This window comes from Thalassophryne amazonica, chromosome 21 (genome assembly GCF_902500255.1).
Source record: "Thalassophryne amazonica chromosome 21, fThaAma1.1, whole genome shotgun sequence".
NCBI lineage: Eukaryota > Metazoa > Chordata > Actinopteri > Batrachoidiformes > Batrachoididae > Thalassophryne > Thalassophryne amazonica.
The window spans coordinates 7,959,222-7,974,959 of record NC_047123.1 but is presented as its reverse complement, the minus strand read 5'-3'; the positions used below and the strand labels follow the sequence as shown (position 1 = coordinate 7,974,959).

General features: G+C 36.9%; 2 protein-coding genes across 2 annotated transcripts in view; one reads left to right on the top strand and one right to left on the bottom strand.

Moving 5' to 3' along the window:
• Positions 1–15,738, top strand: part of LOC117502538 (exostosin-1) — an 851,279-nt gene that overhangs the window by 248,223 nt on the left and 587,318 nt on the right. The window lies entirely within an intron of this gene.
• LOC117502540 (dicentracin-like) lies at positions 10,675–14,364 on the bottom strand. The gene is made up of 4 exons (XM_034161583.1): positions 14,208–14,364; positions 13,965–14,083; positions 11,077–11,116; positions 10,675–10,926 (listed from the first exon to the last, which is right to left on the bottom strand). The coding sequence occupies exons 2-4, from the start codon at positions 14,080–14,082 to the stop codon at positions 10,815–10,817; spliced, it is 270 nt and encodes an 89-aa protein (XP_034017474.1). The 5' UTR covers position 14,083; positions 14,208–14,364; the 3' UTR covers positions 10,675–10,814.

The window sequence follows — 15,738 nt, the reverse complement described above, 5'->3', positions numbered from 1 at the left end:
CCGTGTTACGACACTTTCCCAACACAATCCTCTGATCTAAAGTTGCACGGAAAGGTTTGATGCAGTATTCTGAGAAATACACCTCACATATACTCAACAAAAATATAAATGCAACACTTTTGGTTTTGTTCTCATTTTGTATGAGATGAACTCAAAGATCTAAAACTTTTTCCACATACACAATATCACCATTTCCCTCAAATATTGTTCACAAACCAGTCTAAATCTGTGATAGTGAGCACTTCTCCTTTGCTGAGATAATCCATCCCACCTCACAGGTGTGCCATATCAAGATGCTGATTAGACACCATGATTAGTGCACAGGTGTGCCTTAGACTGCCCACAATAAAAGGCCACTCTGAAAGGTGCAATTTTGTTTTATTGGGGGGGATACCAGTCAGTATCTGGTGTGACCACCATTTGCCTCATGCAGTGCAACACATCTCCTTCGCATTATCCGTGAAGAGAACACCTCTCCAACGTGCCAAACAGCAGCGAATGTGAGCATTTGCCCACTCAAGTCGGTTACGACGACGAACTGGAGTCAGGTCGAGACCCCGATGAGGACGACGAGCATGCAGATGAGCTTCCCTGAGACGGTTTCTGACAGTTTGTGCACAAATTCTTTGGTTATGCAAACCGACTGTTTCAGCAGCTGTCCGAGTGGCTGGTGTCAGACGATCTTGGAGGTGAACATGCTGGATGTGGAGGTCCTGGGCTGGTGTGGCTACACGTGGTCTGCGGTTGTGAAGCTGGTTGGATGTACTGCCAAATTCTCTGAAACGCCTTTGGAGACGGCTTATGGTAGAGAATTGAACATTCAATACACGAGCAACAGCTCTGGTTGACATTCCTGCTGTCAGCATGCCAATTGCACGCTCCCTCAAATCTTGCGACATCTGTGGCATTGTGCTGTGTGATAAAACTGCACCTTTCAGAGTGGCCTTTTATTGTGGGCAGTCTAAGGCACACCTGTGCACTAATCATGGTGTCTAATCAGCATCTTGATATGGCACACCTGTGAGGTGGGATGGATTATCTCAGCAAAGGAGAAGTGCTCACTATCACAGATTTAGACTGGTTTGTGAACAATATTTGAGGGAAATGGTGATATTGTGTATGTGGAAAAAGTTTTAGATCTTTGAGTTCATCTCATACAAAATGAGAACAAAACCAAAAGTGTTGCATTTATATTTTTGTTGAGTGTAGAAGTAATGAGTGAATGCACAATAGTGTATCAAACTATGCCAAATCCAAATTGAAAACAAACTTTAAAAATATAAAACTTCACCTGACTGCTTAACCTCAGGGAGCTTTGCTGGTTGTTCTTGTAGAAGATTGTGCTACCTGCTGTGATGCTTTGTGCACAGATCCTTTTCCTCACCAGATGTCTTGTCACCTGATTTTACCATCTAAATATGTCAGGTGACAGCACACTTAGCTAACAGATGAGATTCTGATTGGTTTAATTCATGTTATGCTCAAAACACACCCATGGAGATCCCATCGGCATCCAAATTTCGAACTGTTCAAAAATTTCATCCCAATTCTTGAAATTGTTGATACTACGTCGTAATGTCCGGCTATTCATAGTCTTACCAGCTTCAGTCATATTTGAACTTCTTTAAATGGGGTATTTATCGTAACTACGACTTGAAATTTATTCGATCGTGCTCCAATGGGGTAAAAATTTAAAGCTCAAGCAACGTTTGTTGCGGTTCTGGCTGAGGGCACATTTCAAATTTTGTTTTTGGGCAGGTTCTCAGGTCTTCACCCAGCCTGTTAGGAGGCAAGCCATTTCATGCCATTTTTGCACTTTTCTGGGATCTTGGGTGATCGTACTAGAATGGATCCCTGTGGAATAGGGGTGTAACAATGCCACCTTATGAACATGCACAAGTCAATATGCTCATGAAAGATTGAGACTTTATATTTACTCAATCAATGGACAGTATCAATGGATGTATTCTGACTTTTGAGTAACTTACATGAAACATGTGTCAACAATCGCATAACTTACCTACAACTTATGGCCCACGTATGAGGGAAGTATGAGTCATACACTGGCTTACATTGAAAATATTGTGAATGCCCAAAATTTTTTGACATACTCGCCGTTTTACAACATATATCAACGTGCTTCAACATACTCTTAATTTATACAAAACATACCCATAACTTTTTAGAAGTACGCCAGTGTATGCCAGCATTTTTAATACAGTCAGCATATGCTGGCTAAATCGTCAAGATGTGATGGGGGTGTTAGTGACACCCCATGTGTCTGAGTGTGTGGAATTATGGCATTAAATAATTAAATATTCTAAGTCAATACAATACAGAATATGAAGCAAAAAAAAAAAAAAAACTAAATAAAAGAATCAAAATGTACAGTATCTTAATTTGGTAAAGAACAAGTTAGATCATTTTTGTACATATAGCACTTTAAAAACTGAACAAATGAACTCTCTGAGTGCTGTGAGTTGTTTATACCCTAAAATTATGGCATTGATGCGCTGATTCCAACAGTATGCTTACATTTAAAATATAAAACCACTTATAACTTATTTACTACTCTTCACCTGAGTGAAGACGAGTACCTCTCCTCCTGTTGTTAATAAATGAATAAATACACAATTCCTCATAAACTGCTACATCCAAAGTGAGGATACATCATTGTGGTCTTACAACTATTAATACCTCCAGCAAGGATTAAGAAATAATTATTTGTAGGGCAGTTTAATTTAGCTCTCATTTTCCCTCAAAGTCCCCTTCACGGAAAGCTGAGATCTGTGTAATGCGGGGCCAGTATTAGTTAAGTATTTATTTACAGACCCCGGCAGACCCGTGCTGTGAATAATTCATCTTTCATGCTTAGAGGACTCTGTTGACAAGACAGCCTGATGCAGGAGAAAAGAAATCAATGGAGCGATGATGGGCAGCAGGCTCCAGGATATCTGCTTCGGACCTGATGTTTGTGTGAGTGTGTGTCATTGCGCGTGTGCATGTGTTACAGTAGTTACAATACAGCGCTATGTAACGTGATCAGGTCCTGATCTGCTGATCAGACTGAAACAGTGTCCGTCGAGGGCAGACAGGCCGTGGGGATTTGTCATCTCCACGTCTCTCCTGTTGTAGGCTCTCGACAGGAACTGGAGTCTTCCGTCATTCCTCTGTGTTCTGTTCCAGAGTAAATACAGCTGAGGTTACTGTAAGCTGAATGGATCAGGTAACTTGTAAAAAATTCAGAAACAGCCTTGTTGCTATCCAAACATTATTATGTTCCTTTGCCCAGGTAATGTATTAACGTCTGTGATCCCAATACATTGCGCCACAAAAGCACGCTAAAAATTAAATAAGCTCTTTCCGACTTATTTGCCTGGAACTTAAAATTACGGGATGCAGGTTGCAGCAACTATGATATACTTTGTATAATACTTGGCTTCAGCCTTTGCCTTGTCCTCTACCTCAGATGCTGTTTCCTCAAGTTGTTGCAAATTGGCCTTGGCCCTGACCTTGGATGCCCAGGACTCAGACTCGGCCTTGACCTCGGGGGAGGTGGACAACCCATATGAATATGCGGAAAAATCATACCCATTGGGAAACAAAATGAAGTCCAGCATGACATTCTGAAATAACTCAAATGAAACCACAAGACAATCTTTGAGGAACAGTACTTATTTCTTTTTTGAGGATTTCACATCTGAGAAGGTTTTAAATTTTAAAGTCCTTCTCTCTTATTGAAGGCTTGAGGTTGGAGACCCTATCAATTTTTGTTTCGACAAGGTAACAGATATACACATTTCCTTGCACAGGATACAATATGCATCAAGTGATCTCAGAGGGACAAGCAAGTGTCGAGAGAATTAACTGAAGTACAAGTTGCATTTGTCAAAAATGCATCACGAAGAGGAAAAAACATGCATTAAGTCCCACTGGAGTATAAATCACATTTTTTAAAAACTTATATTGCACAATAATTCAATCACTAATCACACACAGGCTAAATATTTTGAATATTGTGTTTCTTGCTTCCACTGTACTGAAAATGTACCAAACCATAATTTTTTTTGTCACAGCATTTACATATGTGTTAATAGTGAGCAGTGAACATTTCCCATAATTAAATAATTTTTATTTATAAGACATATTTAACAATAAAGCCTTTAAAAGTAATTTATTTATGACACTAATTATTTGGTGATTATTTTTCAATCACTGACACATTTACAATATGTATTAAAGTTTACAAATTTAGCCTGTAACAATAGCTTTTTTTTTTCTTTTATTCTTCCAGATTTGTTCAACTGATCATGTAAGTCCACTCTTCAGTGACTAATGAAATAATATTCAGACACTGGAATTGGAATGTGGAAAAAATATTAAACTATCCTAATTTCCTAATTAAATATAAAGTATATAAATAATAAATTAAATTACATTAGTTTATTTTAAACAATAAACTGACTGACATGTTCTATTAACAAAATTGCACTCAAATATACAATGGGCCTTTAAACAATTGACTCAAATCTGAAATTTGTTCAAATTCAAAAATGTTTTGAGTGTCAAGTAACACACTATCTTCACTTCACCTGATTCACAGTCACTCTTTGTGACAGTAGCAAATGTACTGCCAAAAATCTCCATCAAACCTTTTTCTCTGTTCATTTGGCTTAGATTATCTGAAAAACAAACAAATAAACAAACAAAACCAGTCAACAAACAAAAAATGTTCAGGCACTGTACCAGGGTCATGAAACCATGCTTTGTGTTCTGGCATCATGTTGGTGACATTCTGACGTAAACAAAAACACGTAAAGATGTAAAGAAAAGAACATAAAGATAAGTCAACACAGTAATTTTCATGACATGCCTAATGGCAAACAAGTATCAATTATTAATTCATCATTTCCTCGTGGCTTATAAATGATTTCGGAAGCACCGTATGTACAAACATGACCACTGATAGTCGGCTGTCTGAATACGTTTTCAGACACTGGAATAAGTGTCTTTATTCGACTGTATAAATTGTAAAAATAGCAGTCACTTTTATTTCCAGGCTTCATAGTTTCAAAGCTGTTAAACAGCAGTCTGTAACTCCAATGATGTGACCGTTTCCGTGCAGGGCTTTGAATTAAAACATCTGCCATGTTACATATGCTACAGTAAGAAATCAGTTGTAAATAATAAAACAGTCTGAAATAAGATCAGTGTGTTCAGTTACTTCTCTCTTCTCAAGCTTTAATCTTATCTTCCGCTTTGATCTGAGCAGACACTTCTGTCTCGGCGTGCGGCTTCCATGGCGTGACAAAGAAAAAAGAACTTTGTTGTTTCTGTCTTTGTTGATGCCCAAAATTATGTTTAACGTTGTACACAAACACACAAAATGTAATACCTCAATCAAAAGTAGTTGCCTTATTATTGAACCGTCAAACACATTTAAGTCAAATTAATTTGTGTTAAATCTACTGTGAATGGGTATAATAATGTAATGTTAAAGACGATGTAAGCATGTTGCTGTATCACACAGACAGTCAGCTATTAATCTTTTCTGCTTTGCTAACATTCTACAATAATTAAGCCACAATATCTGATACTCCTATTTTTAATTATTATTAATCGATCTTGTTTCACCTTTAAGACAAAATATCAGACTGACTCTTCATCCAGGAGGTAAATACGTATATGTTATTTTTGTTCTTTCTTGAGTTCTAAGATAGACATGTATTGAATTAGCTTTTTTTTTTTAAATGTACCATGGTACAGAGTCAGATGGGGTCTCGCAGCATATGGTGATGCCACATATCACCACATCCTCACCACAGAACCAAGCTGGTAGTGAACCAGCTTAACTACAATTTCCATAACAATTGTGCATTTTGTGATAAAAGCATAAAATTGGACACACATATTCTAAAGGAACTAATGTTTATTTTCAGATATAGAGCCACCCTGGAGCTTAGTTATCATATTATGGGGTAACATCTGTCACATGTCATAGAATCCAATGGACGTCAAACTTGTTTGACCTTTACTTTGGAGACCAAACATTCAACACAGTCAAAACTATTCATTTTTTTTAAATCCTTTTATTTCAACCAATAATTTGCATCACTTTTTACCAAAATTGGAGCAACTTTAACTTTTGACCCCTGTGCAAACTGAAACTGACCTCTGTCACCATTTTTGCTGTTTTTACCCCATAACTCTAGAACATTCAGTCATAGATAGTCAAAGCTATACCTTTTTTGGAATTGTTATGATTGGACAAATAATGTGGTATAGGTTTCAACATGATTGGAACATTTAACATTGACCCCTGTGTAATACTTTTTTGACCCCTGTTGCTCATTAGAGGTCAGCACCAGGATGGCCCCATATCTGAAATAAACATTAGTTAATTTAGAAAATGTGTGCCAAATTTGATGCTTTTATCCAAGAATGCACAATTGTTTATATGGCACCCCACTATGGAGTCCTGGTTGACAAAAGCCGAGGTAAATAATAAATCCATCCCCATCTACTGTTGCCAGGTTCTCAGCAGTGAGGCACCTTTTTCAGTGGGTCATGCACAGAGAAGCGCACCACATGGCCATAATGTTGTACCGAACATTACCTGACAATGCAAGTTGTACTCCACATCTGAGTCTCCTTAACTGAGCATTTGTTTGACACGAAATGCCATATCTTCTACAATCTGCAAGGCAGAGCATGTGTCAAACATCTCCATATTTAGGATACATGTATAAATGCAGGGGGGATTTTGGTTAAGAAAGTCAACAAATTTATGATACAAAAAAAAAAAAAGATAGTGATATTTTTTGTGATTTTTTTTTTTTTTTTTACCAAAATCCAACATGGTCATCACAAAAACAAAGATTTGTCATATCTTCATTTACATTGTACCTTTTTTGTGATTTTAGTGTCTAAATGTAGGTTATTTGGGGTCAAGGAATTAGAAAAGATTTAACAACATATGTTCATGATAGGAGGACATTTTATGAAAAAATATTACTGAAAATTTGAAATTTGAAATGGAATATTCTTTTCAGTTCACTAAAACAACAATCCTTGCAAAAACCTACATGTAGCCCAAACATTTGAGATGTATATGGAGGCTCATTTTCTTTAATATCATCCACTAATCATCAAAAAAACCACCATCAAATCTTGGTCAGGAAAGAATGGCTGCAAGCTGAATGGGAGGGTCCTCTAGTGCTTTTTTATTTTTATTTTTTTAAATATCAAATGTACTACTGCTTATCTATGCACCCATGGGGTGTGATCACAAGAATGCATCTGCACATTAGGTCACCTAAAAGCAGATCTAACCACAGTGACTGGGTCATATTTTAAGAGTACAGCACTAAGAAGTTCCTTATGCCAGTTGGTTCATCACACGTGCCATCTGTGCACAACAAATACAGCATAACACCAAACTGAAACTGGTTTGAACAGAAATAATCATGAAAATATAGTTACAAGTAATGAAAAAAACACCACTTCAATCAAAGTTGTTAAATTTACTGAACATTTATTCTACATTTTTACATTTTTCTAAGGAATAAAACACAATGTCATTTGAGTTTTCATATTGCAGATTTATTGGAAAGCACAGATTGTATTGAGACACTTGAAGCAAAGCTGCGTCATCTTAAATGAATGCACAGAGTTGCAGAGGGCCAGATCCGAAACCGGAGCCTTAAAGCAGCATTTTTCTATGAACTCAGCGATGCAGATATTGACGAGCTTCTTCATTATTGTTTGGATATTGTTGGGCATAGCCTGAAGGTGGTTGTTGTTGCAGCTGCTGCAGCCTGGAGCCATAGGTAGTAGGAGGAAATTTAAAATACAAACAAATTTATTGGAACCTATTTTGTAATTCATTTATGTAATTGTTGTTTGTGATGCTTGATCACATCTTCTTATGCATACGATGTTTGACATTAGATGTAATTAATTGTAAATTTTTACCTCATCGCCTTCTTGTAGTTACGTATCTGTTGGTAAGCTAAGCAGAAATGGAAAAAACATCACTTCAAAATTCAATATTATTGCACTTTCAACAATCTTCATATGTGTGAAAACTACATGTAACATACAACTAGTGAATGAAAAGACAGCAAGCCAACAGACATTGATATGTAATTCAAGATATGAAAGCATTTTGTTGTTGTTCAACAACAATGGACATTTAAAATATTTCAAATATTTTAAATGTCCATTGTTCAACAACAATGGACATTTAAAATATTCAAAATATTTCAAAATAATCAAATATTATTTTAAAAAATATTTAAACATTCATTCATTTGCATTTGTTTATTAACATACTTAAAATTTTTTACTTAGAATATTTAGTACCAACAATTTTGACCAAAGATTGCAGGAGACAAAAAGGAGATAATTTTATTTTGCTGATAAGTACACTTAAGCTATCAGGACTAAATAAACAAACAAGAAAACAATTTAAATCCTTTTAAATCCTCTTGAAAAACCTACTTCTTTTCTTTGGCCATTTTCTAAATGAGCAATTGTATCTCTTATATTTTTACTATCTTTTATTCTTTATTTTATTTTCTGTCTTATTTGTTTTATTGCCTATGGCAATTTTATTGTTTTTTAAAATTTATTTATTTATGATTGGGGCTAACTTGATGCCCATTTTTCTGTTTTGTACAGCACTTTGGTCAACCGCTGTTGTTGTAAATGTGCTTTAGAAATAAAGGTTGAGTTGAGTAGACAAAGTGCCAAAATTGGCATTGTTTAATTAAAATAATTTTGTTTAAATTCAGTTTCAATTCAGTTACCCTTACCCACACCATGCAAGAACATTGGCAATAGTGGTGATTTTACCTTTCAGTCCACTCTTCGCACCCTTCCATATAGCTTTGAGACGTCCAAAAAAGCTCTCTCCAGGTTGCGCCATAAGGACGACCAGAGTCAACACGAGAAAGATCATGACACACTTCATCCTGCAAACAAGAACACATTTCGTTAACCACGCTGAGCTGTGCTTCACTGATTCCATCAAATCAATGAAGCACAATGAAGCAAAAAAATCACCATTTCATGACATTTCCGAACATTAAGTAAAATAAATGAGATGTTTCATACCTTTCCAGAAGTTAATCGTGACAGTCAAAAGACAATCAGAGAGAAGAGAACAAAGTGAGGAGTTGTAGGTGGTGCCAGTATCTCAGCTCGATGGTACATGTGTCTTTTTATGTTGGTGGAGTATGTCGCAATACTGCATATGTCATTGCATTTTGGAACAACAGGTTCTGCAATTAGATGAAATTTGTACTAATCTCTACATGCATTGCCACAGCAATATACTCGTACTCAGGTTTTTAATATTCTTCTTCCTCTTTTGGCTGTTCCTGTTCAGGATCGCCACAGCAGATCAATCGTTTCCATCTCACCCTGTCCTCTGTATCTTCCTCTGTCTCTCCAACCACCTCCCTCAGTAGATCCATCCTCGACATCCTTCTGCCTATATACCCTTGGTCCCTCTTCTGCACATTTCCAAACCATCTCAATCTTGCCTCTCCAACCTGACCTATCCCTCTGATATTTTCATTCCTAATCCAGTCCATCCTTGTCACTCCCAAAGAAAATCACATTGTCAACTAGCTCTTCATGACTTACTCATTCACAGCTTACTCTGTCTACACCGTTAATCCTTCTCTCCCTCTCATTTTCTTAATTAATTAGCTGCTCAAAATACTCCCTCCACCTTCTCAGCACACTCTCACTGTCATTTGGATCCTTTGTCACCCTAACCTGGTGCACATCTGGTAAGGATGCCCTCTGGGCGCCTCCCTAGGGAGAGGTTCCACGCACGTCCATCCATTCCAGAGACCTCAGGGAAGACCTAGGTGGAGAGATTATATCTCCAGACTGCTCTGGGAATGCCTCAGCATCACACAGTCAGAGGTGGCTAATGTAGCCATGGAAAGGACAGTTTGGGTTGCCCTGCTGGAGGTGTTGCTGCCGTGACCCGATACTGGCTAAACGGTTGAAGAAGAGTGAGTGAGTTTGCCAGACGTTACATGACAGGTGCTTGCCTAGATTTGATCTGTTTTGTTCTCTGTCACTTCTTCACAGTTGTCTTGGGTGTTTGGTGGCTTCCCTCACTCAGTATTTGAGAACTGCCTCCTCTTGACAGTTTTACCATACAGTACCATTGTGTTTGTATTTCTTAAAGACTAATGGAAATGAAGTCCAAGACATATTCAGTGACTTGGAAATGTTCATGTATCTATCCTCTGACTTGTCTAAAGAAATTTGGCTGTAAAAGTGATAATTTACTGTAAGTTCATCAAAAGGTGTCAATAACTGTGTCCAGCATACATTTTATGTCAGGATTTTTTGTATTTGATCTCCGTAATATTTGCACTTGTGATTAATCTTTTTCTCTTGCTTTTATTTTAATGTTTTAAGGAAATAAATAATTGTGTGCCTAAATATCATGAATAAGCAACAACTATTAGTACGACAAGTTTTACAAACACGTTTGAAAAATATCTTCTAATTATTATTATCATTAAAGCCACAAAAAATATCGAGATATTATATTTTGTTTATATCACACACCCTTTTAATCACTGCTTGGAGCTATATTTATATTTGTGTTGGTACTTTACCATAAATAATGGCACACAGGGTAGATTGGTGGTTTTTCAAATTGCAGATTTATTTGAAAGCACAGTCGCAGTTGAGTTGCAGTCGAAAAAAAATTGCATCATCTTAAATGAAAGCAAAAAATTGCATCTGAAGATGAAGCTTCCAAGCAGGATTTTTGTGTGAACTCAGCGGCCATTATATGGTGCAGCTAAAGGGTCGTTGACTGGAGGTTGTTGGTAATCCATCGGTGATGGTTGCTGATTATTGCCCTGATCATTGCGCCAGTTAGGACCATACCTAGTTGGAGGACATTTAAAATAACATACAGATTTAGTGGAACCTGTCCTGTAAAATTGTTCATTGAATTATCTTTGTTTGTGATGATTGTGCACGTCGTCTTCAACATAGACTGTTTGATATTAAGTGAAATTAATAGGAGACTCTTACCTCCTTTCCATCTTCTCATAGTCACGCTTCTTCGTGTAACCTAAGCAGAGTTAAAAATATCGTAACATCAAACAAATTTTGTTGCACATTTAAGAGTGTTTATATGTGTTAAAATCGTATGGTGCATTAATGATAATCTGTAATTCTTAGCTTGTTGCCTTTGGAGTCCATGATTACCCCCCCCCCCCCCCCCCAAAAAAAAAACCAAACAAAATGAATGTTATCATCTGTGTCCACATTAAATGGTAAATGGACTGCATTTATATAGCACTTTTCTATCTGCATCAGATGCTCAAAGCACTTTACAAATTAATGCCTCACATTCACCCTGATGTGAAGGGTGCTGCCATACAAGATGCTCACTACACAACTAGGGGATTAAGGATCTTGTCCAAGGGCCCTTAGTGACTTTGCGGTCAGGCTGGGATTTGAACTGAGGTCCTCTGGTCTCAAGCCCAACGCTTTAACCACTAGACCATGATTAGACCATCACCTCCTTTGCGTCTATTTTTACCCGGGGACAACATATGGTCATCGTGTATTATGAAGACCTGGCGTCTGTCTGTCTGTCCATCTATCCATCCGTCTCTCTGTCTGTCTGTGTACAGCATGAGTCCAGTTCTATTACTGCCACAGTCTTAAAATTTCAACCCAGTCTCATGGTCGCAATTCAGCAGCACAAAATATACATTAATCTGTTGGTTTGTGATGTTGTTGTCATAAGAGAGCATAATGTTCATAATGGGAGCACAAATTTATTCTAATACATTCAAAATTGAAAGTGATGCGCGGAGGGGTCTGGGGGGGTGTTGGTTAGGGTTAGGGGAAGGAGTAGGGTTAGGTTAAGGTTAGGCTGGTGGTAGGTTTAGTAATAATAAGTTAAAAAACACTCCATCATTTCGTGACGGGAGCATGAAATAAAAGTCGTGATACTGGACTGTTAAATTTTGTGTTTATATACATGTTTCTCATATATTATGTAAAAGCTAGCGAGAAATATGCACTTCTAAAACAGAAAATGCTGTTCTTGGAAACTTTTAACACCTCTGAACTTATTTATAAGACTTTTTTTTTTTTTTTACAGAGGTTAGCATGATGATGTCTTTTCCTAGTTTAGCGACTTGCTAACTGCTTCATTTCTGGTATATTATGTAAATGCAAGCGAGAAATAAATACTTTTAAAGCTTAAAATGTTGTTCTTGTAACCTGATAACACCTCTGGTGTCATTTACAAGACATTTTACAAGCTTGCATGCTACCTTTCACTAACTCAAAGCTAACTTTCTATGGAGTTAAATTTGTCTTATTAATATAATATTAATGCATGCAAATGCACAGAGGATGAGCTACAAATATTCCTTGATTTGCACAACATGAACAAATGATGATTTGATTTGAACATGTAGAAATTGTACATAAGACAATAGGATTGTAATAATTAACGAAACACCTGCAAATTATAAATAACACAATACTCATACAGCTGAGAGCATTTTAGCATTGCACTATATTTATTACAATACAGACTGGATGAACAATATTTCATGTTTTATTTATTTATTTTTCTTGTCAACTTAATTTAATATGTCAGTATACATCCATGCATTATTATTATAAATCTTTTATTACTTATTCTTTTTTATAGTGTGGGAGGTCCTGCCTGTGATCATTATTAATAACAATAATTATAATAGCTATTTAAATGAGGCTTTCCAAGCATAAAACAAAATAAACTCCAATAACAAAAGATTAAACTCCAATAATAAAAAGTACACTAATGCAATGCACAAAAATCTGAAATTAAAGAGCTGACAAAACAGTGATAAAAAAAAATTGTGATTTGTACTTAAGTGTGACTTATACTCCAAAGAAGAAAAAAAAAGATAAATGTAAAGATCACTGAGTTGTTTTTTATTTTGTGTTTGTTTTTGAATATGCATTTTCCATATGATCCCAACTATTTTTGATTTGCTTAAATTCATTTATAGTTTTGGCAACAACTGATGATAAATTTATTCCCCACAAGAAGCCCATTGATCACTGTAAACAAAAATATTTTGCTTATATGAACATGTTCTGTTGTTGTTTTTGATGAATAGGTTTTGACATATTCAATAAAAAAAAATAAATAAAAAAAAAATAAAAAAATAAAAAAGTTATGTTTTCAGAATTTGGGCAGATTAATGTTAATGTGCCTGTTTCCAGATCAGAATGTGTCAAATATTCATGCAGATCCATCTCTGATCTGCTGCGAGGACCCCAAGTGAAAACATAGAGAAGATGAAGGAAGTTGTTTTCAAAAATTATCTGGAATATTTTCTGAGCATATTTAAAATTCTGGGCTTCAAATATTGAGCGCTGATTATTGTGACTGGAACTGTAGGAGGAAAGAAGGAGACATTTATTGTGTTGATAAATGTAGTTAAGCTATCAACACAAAATAAGCCACAATCCAAATAGGGAAACAAAATCTGTTTTTCACCTGTTCTTCAGTTTGATATATGTGGATTCCATTGACGGAGTGCCTAAATCAGCACATTCTCACTCCCAGCTCATCAAATTTGGGGGGTGGGGGGGTAGCCCCTTCAAGTCATTTCATGACGTGTGGGGAAACATTAACCCGAACCCTTTCCTTAACCATGACCGTAACCAGATCCCAAACAGGTGAATGTTCCACGATGATGCAGAAGTCAAACAGGTAGTTCTGTTATCAGACAGAAATGACACTGCTGTAAATGAAATGGTTTCAACACCCATTCACAACGTAGCCCATTCCATCATGTGAATGGGCTACGTTACTCATCAAACAATGGGCAACGGGGCATTGACCAAGCGTAAATAAGTGACGAGTTGGGAATGACAATGTGTAGCCTAAATAGGCAGTTTACCTTTCCATCCAGTTTTCATACCCCGGAACATTGCTTTTAAGCGGCCAAAGAAACCCTCGCCAGGTTCTGCCATGAGGACGACCAGCGTCAAAACCAGAAAGATCATGAAGCACTTCATCCTGAAAACAAGAACATGTCAGAAACCCCATGTAGATTAACTCAGTCACTTCACTCACATTGTGTGTCGACAAATCACTATGTCATTACATATCCGAACCATTAAAGAAGATAAATGTTTCATACCTTTCCAGAAGTTAGTTGTGGCTGTCAGAGAGAACAAATCAAGGAGCCGCAGGTGATTTTAGTATCTGTCCTCAACAGCACACTTGTCTTTTTATATAGGCAGGTTTAGTGTAATATTTAGTAATACTGTGTCTGTTATTGCATTTTGTAACAATAAGTTCTGCAGTTAGATGACACAGAATTAATCTAATCTCTACATGCAATCAAGACCAGTAACTTTCGAACATTGAGTAAGTACTTCTGCTCAAGATCTGTCTGCGACACGACATCCTTGTGGACTCAGGGTCACGTTTGTGCTGCACAGTGGCTTAGTGGTGGTTAGCACTGTTGCCTCACTACTAGTGGAGCTACGACCACTACCTTTGCATTCCCCCAGGACTAAACCAAATCAACTTTTTTAGGTTCCTTAAATGACCCCAAAATGAGGATCAATCAGGATCTTCGCAAAAAGAAAAACTGGCCTCAAGCCAGTTATCTAAGATGGCATCCAAAATAGGGTTTTTCACTAAACACATTTAAACAACATATAAACTTAAATATCACAGAGATTCAATGGGAAGACCACTGCAGGTCACAGCAAACTCATTTGTGCCTAAACTAAACTGTGTACAGTAAGACAGATTTAACCAAATTATTGTGCAGTTTTTGACTGAGGATATACAGAAATAATTATATACTCTTACTTGGAGCAGTGCAGATTGCACACAGATTGTGCATTCAAGCAAAAATATATTTTAAGTCAACTAACTTCGTTAATTTGCGTTATGTTAGCTTTCTCTGAATGAACAGTAACTTTGCTAAGGTGCAGCTGACATTATGTCATTACAGCTGACCTTATGTGTCCATCATACATAATCATCACACAGCACAGTAAGCGGTGTTAAGACACATGATCCACATCAGTGTCAATCCAATTGTCACGACAAAATCCAGTGTTGTGTCTGTTTTATTGGCTGATTCCTTGACACAAATCCTCAAAGTTGATATCATAGCACTGTTAGTAGGGGAGCTACGACCACTAGCTTTGCACCACCCGGACCAAACCAAAACAACGTTTTTAGGTTCCTTAGATGACCCCAAAACACAAACAGGATGTTCCCAAAAATGAAAACTGGCCTCAAGCCAGTTAGCCAAGATGGTGTCCAAGATGGCGGCCAAAATGGGGTTTTCACTAAAACACCTTTAAACAACATATAAACAACTTGAATATCACAGAGATTCAATGGGAAGACCATTGAAGGTCACAGCAAAGTCATTTGTGCCTAAACTAAATTCATTCATGGGTTTAAGATTCAAAATGGCATCCAAAATGGCTGCCAATAGACACTTATCATTAAAATACATAGTAGGAAGTTGTTTGGACGCCATCTTGGCTAACTGGCTTGAGGCCAGTTTTTATTTTGGGAACATTCTGATTGTGTTTTGGGGTCATCTAAGGAACCTAGAAAAGTTGGTTTGGTTTAGTTCTGGGGGGGGGGGGGGGTCCAAAGGTAGTGGTCGTAGCTCCCCTAGTATGTGCACCTTGTACTCT

Bases quoted from the DNA above. Each gene is read 5' to 3' on its own strand.
- LOC117502540 (XM_034161583.1), bottom strand. From the start codon at position 14,082: ATGAAGTGCTTCATGATCTTTCTGGTTTTGACGCTGGTCGTCCTCATG. The intron at 11,117-13,964 runs GTAAACTGCCTA...AACTCTGCTTAG, and splicing joins TATGAAAACTGGATGGAAAG to GTTACACGAAGAAGCGTGAC. The intron at 10,927-11,076 runs GTAAGAGTCTCC...TCCTCCAACTAG, and splicing joins TATGAGAAGATGGAAAGGAG to GTATGGTCCTAACTGGCGCA.